At 47.6% G+C, this 9,334-nt stretch overlaps 1 protein-coding gene across 8 annotated transcripts in view; it reads right to left on the bottom strand.

Annotated features, from left to right (window-relative positions):
* The window catches only part of ZNF831 (zinc finger protein 831), a 110,668-nt gene that overhangs the window by 44,002 nt on the left and 57,332 nt on the right, over positions 1–9,334 (bottom strand). For all 8 annotated transcript variants that reach the window (XR_011494712.1, XR_011494713.1, XM_044748317.2 and 5 more), the window contains one exon: positions 3,335–3,486. Coding sequence is in view for 6 of the 8 variants with exons in the window: in XM_044748317.2 (XP_044604252.2) it covers positions 3,335–3,486 (152 nt within the window). In the remaining 2 variants the exon portion in view is untranslated. The remainder of the gene's footprint in view (positions 1–3,334; positions 3,487–9,334) is intronic.

Genomic DNA, 9,334 nt, shown 5'->3' with positions numbered 1-9,334 from the left:
TCCGATTTTTATTTTTTTTCTGTTTGGACCTGGTTTTACCCACCATTCATTGGCACCCCTAGTTTGCTCTTACAATTTTGGTATGAGAAACTGATGTTGAGACAAGACGTGTACAGAAGTGGGATTTCTCCCACTGTGGAGGGAATGTTAAGATCTCCACCACCGTTAGTCAACATAGGTGGGAGGAGGACCATTTCCTGAGGCTGAGAGAAGCTTTTAAAGGGACAGAGGGATTTAAAGGACAATGAAAGATCAGAGGCTTTCCAGCTGATCTCTCTGCTTACACTGGGACCCTCGGGGTCACCATGAGCACACCGGGTACATGTGCAAATTAGGGGGAGGCACTTGCTTCCATTGGAGGATGTGTGGAAAGGCACCCTCTGTGGGAGAAGGAGAGAGGAGTCAGGGCTCCTTGCTTTGGGCCAACACAGCCCCATAGCCAGAGCACAGGGTCAGACAAACAGTGTGGTGGCTGGATTTCAGCCCCTGTTGGCACAATCCACACAGCCACACACGGAGGCCCTGCCCAGCCCCTATCCAGCCTGCCACCGGGCCTTCTTCCTAAAGAGAAGCTATGGGTCCCATAGCCCAACACATCCATTTTGGGATTGAAGCCACCTGTAGCCACTTGGATAACACTTCCCCCAAGTATGGAACATGTCCTGCTGCTGGTGGACTGGAAGATTCCGTTTCAATGATTCTATATTGATTTAGGTTTATAATAGAACTTTCCTACTAAAACTGTTTGCACACAGTAAGAGCACAGACAACGTGAATTGTTATATAATGAGAGTCCATGTGTGCCACAGCCTTTTTCATGTAGAAACACGTTTTAAGGCCATTTCTGTTGGTTCACAGAAAGGGGAAAATTGTAAAACTGATGTGGTTGAATCATGGCCCCTAAAAAATAGGGCCAAGTCCTAACCCAGAGAACCTGTGACTGACCTTACTTGGAAAAAAGGTCTTTGTAGAGGTGATTAAATTAAGAATCTCAAGATAAGATCATCCTGGATTTAAGGTGAGCCCCAAATCCAATGACTAGTGTCCTTGTAGGAGAAAGAGGGAGATCTGATCCACAGAAACCCAGGGGAGAAGCTGTGTGAAGATGGAAGCAGAGACTGGAGGGATGCGGCCAAAAGCCAAGGATGCCTGGAGCCTCCAGAAGCTGGAAGAGGCGAGGAAGGAGCTTCTGTTTGAGCCTTGGGAGGGAGTGTAAGACTCCTGGCCTCCAGAACTGGGAGAGAATAAATTTTTGTTAAGTCACCAAGTTTGTGGAAACTTCTTCAGCAGCCCTAGGAAACCAGTCCACGTGGTACCAAGTGGGAACAATGGCTTCAGCGGCTCCCACATCCACTGCGGGGCCCAGTGCACACCAGCCCGCCTGGAGTCAACCCACCCTCCAAGATTTGGTTCTTGGCCCTGAATCTTTACTCACCATTCCCAGTCCAGAAAGCCTCTGTTCTATTCTCCCTACATCTGAATTTCCTGGAGAAGCCCTCTCTCTCCCAAGAAAACTCCTGCTTTGGGTTCCGTCCCCAACACTGACCTCGTCTTCTACTAAACAACACAAATGTTTGTTACCATGTGCCCCACTCGCATCTGGTACTCAGCATAAGCCAGTTTTTATGTACTTATGCACATTATGCTCAGTAGATAATAACAATCAGCTTTTATCATCTGCTTTAGAGTCTGTAAAGTGCTCACTGCCCTCAGTAGCTTGCTTAATTGTCACGTTGAGCCAATGGATAGGTAAGACCCACATCAACTTGCTCTATGACATAAGATTCCAAGGAAGAAGCTTACAGACCTGCCAACGTTATTCCTCATGTGATCTGAGCAAAGGGCGAACAGCTCGTTGGTCTGTCTGTTTTCACCCTGTACATTTATCGAGAGCAGGAATTTTCTTTTCTGCCCCTTCAGTGCATAGCATGGAGCTTAGGAATATAAACATGGAGGCTGATGTGAGTTTCCACGGGGAGCTTGATTCAGCCCTCTTTAAGGTGTGGAGAAGAGAGCTGGTGGGAAAGCTCTGCCTTTTGGGACAACTGACCGATTTCTGGTTGGTTCTGTTAGGTTCTATGGTGGAGATGGTTTCACCCAAGCACACCCCAATGGGCAATTCCATTGGCCATATCTATTGGAGAAAGAGGAAGGTAGCAGAGTTGAGGATGAGGGCCACAGACAATGAAGAAAGGACAAAGCTGTTCCCTGATAGCATCTCTGCCTACCCCTGCCCCACCTCACCCCAGCCTCTCCTACATCATCCGAACCCTTGATGTTCCCTATCAAAGACAATGCTTTTCCTTGCACAACTGGCCATCCAGTTGAGTAAATACCTACCTTGGTTTAAATTCTCAAGGAGAAACAAAAGGCTAATCCTCATCCTTGCCTCCTGGGGGATTGGAGGGGAGAGCACAAAAGTGCCGTCTGCCTGCAGGGAGCCCTGGAGCTACACAAAGGTGGATGAGAAGATGTCCCAGTCTTGTCCCCAGGGGTCAAATCATCGGGACATCAGACAGAGCCCAAGGTCAGCACTCGAGCCAAACAGACAACAGTTAGCCACAAAAAGATGGTAATTCAGTCACCCCTGGCCAGATGGGACCCTGCAGCCTTTTCACAGATGGGCTTCACATTTCCCAGTCAATCCCCTGCAAGCAGGCTGAGATTGGGCTCATTACGTCTGGGGAGAGGGAAGAAAGGGAGGGGAAATTGAGGTCCAGAGAAGTTAAGCGATTTGTCCTGGTTGCCCAGTGATTGCAACTTAAAATAGCCCTTTTTCCAGGAAGCTGTCCCCATTAGTTCATCCTTGTTTGTCTCCAAGCATGACAAAGGGCGCACCTCTTACCACTTCACATGTAAGCAATGTACCCTCACTCTCACACGTCATAGCTATTCAGATTGCTATTTCACATGGACTCTAAGCCCATCCTGACCCATTTCACCCTCACAACGGCCCTGTGGAAAGAATCAAGTGAACTTCCTTTGTAAAGATGGAGGGGTGGGGGGTACCAGGAGTTCTGATTCATGTTTTCCAGGCCCTGGAGAGAGCTGTACTGAGTACAGGGCCCAGCCCACGTGGCCAGTACTCAGGGGTGCTCATTGTCTTCTCAGTGTTGGATTCTCAGTATTCTTACCCAGTACCCTTACCCCCAGTTTAGGGTCACGTTGACTGTTCCACAGATATCACTCTTTTTTTTATCCCTCATGTGTCTGTCCCCCTGCTGGACTTCAGGCTCCTGAGGGCAAGGATGGCCATCTCCTGCTCATCCTGCATCCCCAGCAGCCTGGTGCCTTTGTGTGCCCAGTCTGGATCCACCTCCAAGGAGACCGTTACCTGCCGTTTCTGAAGAAGCCTGCTGGAGGGCCCTGCGTGGCCCCAGCCCCTTGAGCGGAGGCGGGGGGCAATCTTTCCTCGGCACCCAGAGAGGCTTGCGCAGTCTGCCGGCTCGCAGCTGAACTCGGCTCTGTGAGAAATTCCCTTTGTACCTGTGGGACAGAGACACACGTATGCAGTAAGCAGGCTTGAGAACAGCCGCCCAGAAGCTCATGCCCACAAAAAATCTGAAAAGACGATGCTCAGACGGTAAAGCCCAAGTCCCTGTGGGGTGCCTGGGAGAACACACGGGCTCGACCTCTAAGTAGCTCGTCTGCTCTTGGACATTCCTCGTCCCTCCTATCCTCATTTTCCCCTCCGTGACATGCGGATAATAACAGGACCTAACTCCCAAGGCTGTGGCAGAGACTAAATGAGATAGTGCTCATGAAATGCTTCCCAGCTGCTTAGCACATAGCAAGTGCTTAATAAAGGTAGCTGCTGTAATTAAATGCTGAATCACGTGGTCTTGACTACTTAATAAACGGGCTGTCCAAAAACTTTCTGCAGTGATGGAAATGTTCTATCATCTGCATGACCAATACAGTAGCCACTAACCACAGGCAACTATGGAGCATTTGAAATGGAGTTAGTATGTCTGAGGAACCGAGTTTTACGTCTGGTCTCATTTTAATGAATTTAAATGGCCGCATGTGGCTAGTGGCTACTATATTGGACAGCGCCGGTCTCAAGGGTCTCCTTTGAAAAAATGGGTATTGCAGACTTTCTATCTAGAGAAGTCCTTCCAGATCAGCTGGTCTAATCTCCAAAACAGAGTATTTACATCTCAGTGGGATAGCACAACAAGAGTAAAGAAAGAAAATTCTAGAGCTTCTATTTATATTTATTTTCATCTTCGCTTTCTGATATTTATTGTTGCATGCCCTTTATAATGTACATAATACATTCGTAGAATAGAACCTAGGTATAATTTGTAAATGAACAATTAGGCCTTCATTAGGGGGCAGACTCAAAATTTTTTACTAATAGGAATGTGCTACCAAAAACAGACAAGCTAGTCTAGCGCCCCCATTTTGCAGGCGAAAGAGCAGAGACGCAGAGCAGCTGAGATGTGCCCTAAGAGACCAACCGCGTGGCCACGTGGGAGCTAGACTCCAGATCCAGCGTTCTGTACCATTTCGCTAGGGGTCCCCAGTGGTGCTCAGCTGTTGGAAAGGTCTTTGCACTGCTTCAGGCTGCCTGGTCGAGCCACAAGGACTCCCTTCCCTTTACAAGCCTCAGTTTATAAGAATTCTGCTCCCGCAATGCTCTTCAGAACCACCTGGCTGGGGAGCGTGGCGAGGCAAGCTGCTTGGCCATTTTCCTTTCTCCTCTGTCTGAGCCGCTGCCAAGATCCAGCCGCAGTCCCCTAATCACCAGGGCTGCGGGCAGAATTTTAAGTAAGATCTGTGGAATGCAGTATCCTCTTGGGCTCTGATTTTTACAGTAGCAACAATGAGAAAGTGACTTTTTACTCATCTTTTCTGGTGTCCATGTTTGCGGGAAGCTCCACTTACATGGCCCTGTGGCCTCCCCAGCCTTGGGCAGGAGCTGCATTCCCCAGGGGTGCCTGCCTTGCTCTTTGAAGCAGTCTGTCTCTGCTTGTCAAGACCACAGGTGCCGAAAAGAGCTATCTGAGCCAGGATGGGGGGGCGCAACAGGTCTGCCCTTTGCTGATCACAAACCTCTGCACCAGTCAGAGTTCCTGCTGGGCTGGGCATGAGTGGTTTCAAAGTGCAGAGACAAAGGGAGGGAGGGGGGTGGGGGCACGTGGGACAATTCTTCCTCCGTGTGCTGCAGGGCACCTTTGGCCCCAAGTCAGTGGGTGACTGCCACAAGCTTGCAAGTGTTAAGAATGGCACAGTCTGAACTGCAGGGAGGTTTCGATTTTGGAAAATGGATGTGCAAGGGACTCCACTCTGAAAACAGCTAGAGGACTGCTGGGAGAGCCCCAGCCCCTGACTTCAGATCTCATTAAGGTGCAATTTGGACCATTTTGCAGTTAGAGGAGCCCGAGCGGATCTTGGCATTGTCTTCAAAGCAACATTTTGTTTAGTCACAGGCAGAGTCTGTTTCTTTCTCTCTTGGGTTCTCCCAGAACATTCTGCATGCAGCTCTCCTGGAGCAGCAAGCCCCTAGGAATGAACAGCCAGGGTGAGACCAGGGCTGTGACCTGCCGTCACAGTCAGACAAGGTCTCTTGCGGTTTAGCAGATGCTGCGAGGACCTCGTCCCCACCGCCTACCCCAGGCTGCACATCCATGCCCAGCCGCTGGGATCTTGGCTATGAACGGCTCACACTTCCTGCCTTCTCAAGAGGATCGGCCTTGGCCAACGGGAGCCATCTTGCATGGAGAGGCCTGGGGATGGGAGGATGGCACACACCCCAGGAAAGGCCCCTAGCTGTTGCCTGACTGTCGCAGGTTGTGACAGCTCAGTCCCTTTGCCTCTGAACAGGACAATCTCTGGGGTAAATTTCGCACTCCGGAGCTCCTCATAGGATCAGGCAGAACTGGACCCCCAATATCCCATGTTTGCTTGGTTCTTCCCTTGCCCTGTCGACTTCCCCACTCCCTCACAAGCCTCCTTAGAGCCCACCCTCTGTAAATCAGTCGTGTGAGAACCCCGTGTCAGGCGCTGCTTCCAGGAGCCCCGCCTCAGGCACACCAGGGAGTGTTTCCTCCTACTTCCCTCCGCCTCGCTCTCATTCGTCTGTTTCCCCCAGAGACATTCACTCAAGTGTGTTTGACAAACATCCTTAAATATGCACACGTCCTCATAAATATGTAGTGTCACTTTTGTGTGTGATCTTGTAGCACAGAGCCATTCTTTACGTCACTTTACTTTTACTTAAGGCTGTGTTTTTAAGATCAATCCAGATTTCTGTATTTATGTCTAATTTGCTGCTTTTAGCTGGCCTGTACAATGGTTCACATCTTTTGAGAATAAGTTGCCATTTGAGGTCCAGATTTTAAATCCCGCCCCTACCCTCGGCGCCCCTCTGCTCTCTCGGGCTCTCTCCAGGACACCCTTCAAGAGCCTACATTACTGACACTTGCGGAAGATCAGTACAACACTGTAGCTGATGGGCCTCTTGGAAGACGCATCAGAAGAAAGTCTTCTCACCCCACATCAGCTCCAGCAGGGACACTGACAGCTAGTTGGCCAAGGTCAACAGCTCAGGGGACACCGGCTTTGACTGGAGTCCAATGAGAAGCTCATGAGAGGAGGCAACGTACGGTTTTTGTCATGTACCTCGATGCCGGCTGAAAGCCACTGACCACCCTGCCTACTCCGCCCCTACCCCGCCCCCCACGCCCGCTGCCCCTCGTATAAGCCAACTCTGAGGGCAGGAAGTAGGTCCCAGGAGAGGGTCTTACAGATTTACATGGCCTACCTTGCACACGCTCATCCTGGGGAGAGAATATGTGGTCTGTCCTATTATTCCTCTCACTTTCCTCTCTGGATCCCACAGGGCATAACAAAGCCAAGAAAAGTGGAGTGGAGGTGTGGTGGCCCTCCGGATCCCATCAGTCAGGACCTGGGACTGAGGCCAAAGCTGCTGGTGCTGTGGAGAATGTGACAAAGGGTCTAGGCCATGTGTAGTGGCAGCCACCATGTCTCCCGGTTTGTGTCTCAGTCTCACTTCAGAGATTGTGCTGTCATTTCTGAGAGAGCTAGCCATAGAATAAGTAAATTGTGTGATGACTAGAGAGCAGACTCCGGCCTCAGACAGACAGACTTCTGCTTTGTAAGGAAAAACACTGTCAATTAAGAGAAGGACATTCTCAGTGCCCGGCTTTTCTCCTTTGCTCTCCCTTCAATGCCAAATGTATATCCTAGGGTTTACAGAGTGCCCTTCTCCCCTCGCTCCAACCTCTAACCTCCTCCTCACTCATTCCGAATCACTTGGGACTTCACAATTCACTGTCCCATTTGCCGGAATCTTCCTGGAACAAGTCTCTGAGTGTTTCATGCTTCATACAGCGCTGTACACAGCTACAGATTAATCAATAAAATCCAATCCCATGGTCCAGCGCTTGCTTTGGGCACGGCAGAGCCGCAGCCTGTGGGCCCCTGAATCTCTATGCCTCTAGTTAATGTCAGGCCAATTAGGCATCCAAGTATGAATTTTCTGCATTTTTCCGTTTCCACTCTGAAAATGGATCCTGAATTTTCTTATCCCTCTCCTTTACTCATGTCCTTCCATTAATGAAACCAGCCATTTTCACTTCAGTGCGGTTGGAGTTGGCAACAAACAAAGAGATGAATGAAATGGAATGCAGTGTCCTGACAGAAACTCCAAATGTAAAGCGGAAGTTGAAATATAGCAAATAAGTGACCAAAAAGTGGATTAAACCAGGCGTCTGCAGACTTTTGGTATAAAGGTCCAGATAAGAAGTAGTTTAGACTTTGCAGGCCACGTACAAACTCTGCCACATATTCAAATGTAAAAACCACGCCCAGCTCACGGAGGGTGTGCAGAAACAGGCCGAAAGCCAAGTGTGGCCCATGGTCCATAGTTGCCTATATGGACAAAAACAAAAATAAATCCTTCCTTACATTAACAGAAAGAGAGAACATAAGAGAATATATTTTTGTATTGGTGATTTTGAGATATTGAGAGTAAGGAAAGATTTCTTAGACAAGACCAAAAAATAATAATCCTAGAGGAAAAGGTGGCTCATTGACGACATCAAATATATAGCTTCTTGATGAGAAAAGAATAATTAACGAGGTTAAAAAGAAGAAGTCCATTTCTAACAGTCCGGTGAACTAGTTACGCTGACTACCACCACACTTACCCTGATACTGAAAACAACTAAAAATGCAGATTAAAATATAAAAATGTTTAAAGCTTATATTAAATGTATTGATGTTCTGATTAGAAGGTAAGATATTTAAAACTCAAAAACCAAGTGAAAACTAAACCCTGGAAAGGGAAGAGATCTTTCATTTTGAGGCCATCTGCCACACCAGGTTAAGCATGATCTCCCATTTCCGTGGTCTAGTGGGTGCAGGGTGCAGGATTCCAACCCAGAATCTACTCTAGGTGAGTCAAGGGGAAGACACAACCTCTGCTCCTGCATAAAGCTGAGACCTCAGAGGGTCATATATATGAGTGAATTAGAAATCATACACTCTACCTCCACCACCCGCCACAGGACATTAAAAAATCTCCAACCTCATTACTGAGTGAAGGGAGCAAAAGTCTCTCCTGTTAATTGCATAACAATAAGACAATCTTCTCATGGGTTTGCAATCTGAATTCACACTACACAGTGACAAGAAAGAACCTAAAACCAAGAATTTTATTTAAAGTAGTGCCCAGGGAGTGCCCCCCGGCACCCAGCAGAAGCAAAACAAATCATTACTGGAGAAACCTACCTCCAATTCAAATCTCAAAGTTCCAGAAATTTCAGTTCACCATCAAAAATCCAAAAACAAACAAGCAAACAAGTTACCGTGAGTGAGAGCTAGTACATAAATCAGAGTCACACGTGCCAAACCTCCTATGTTGGCATTATCAGATGCAAAATATTAAGTGTGTTTTTTAAAAAGATTGAAAATAAGAGTAAAAATTACAGAAATAGAAAAAAAATCTCAAAATTCAGGTTGAACCACAAGAGACTCCAAATAACCAAAGCAATCTTGAGAAAGAAGAACAAAGCAGGAAGCTCACTTCCTGATTTTAAAATATCTTACAAAGCCACAGTAATAACAATAATATGGTACTGACATAAAAACAGACATATTGAGCAATGGAACAGAATAAAGAGCCCAGAAATAAACCCACACATTTACCATAAACTGATCTTCGACAAGGGAGCCAAGAATACACAATGGGAACAGGATAGTCTCTTCAATAAATAGTGTTGGGAAAACTGGACATCCACATACAAAACAGTGAAATTGGACCCTTATCTTACACCATACACAAAAGTCAACTCAAAATGGATTA

This window comes from Equus asinus, chromosome 15 (assembly GCF_041296235.1).
Source record: "Equus asinus isolate D_3611 breed Donkey chromosome 15, EquAss-T2T_v2, whole genome shotgun sequence".
Lineage (NCBI taxonomy): Eukaryota > Metazoa > Chordata > Mammalia > Perissodactyla > Equidae > Equus > Equus asinus.
Note: the sequence above shows the minus strand (reverse complement) of the source record. Positions and strands in the feature narration are given on the sequence as shown.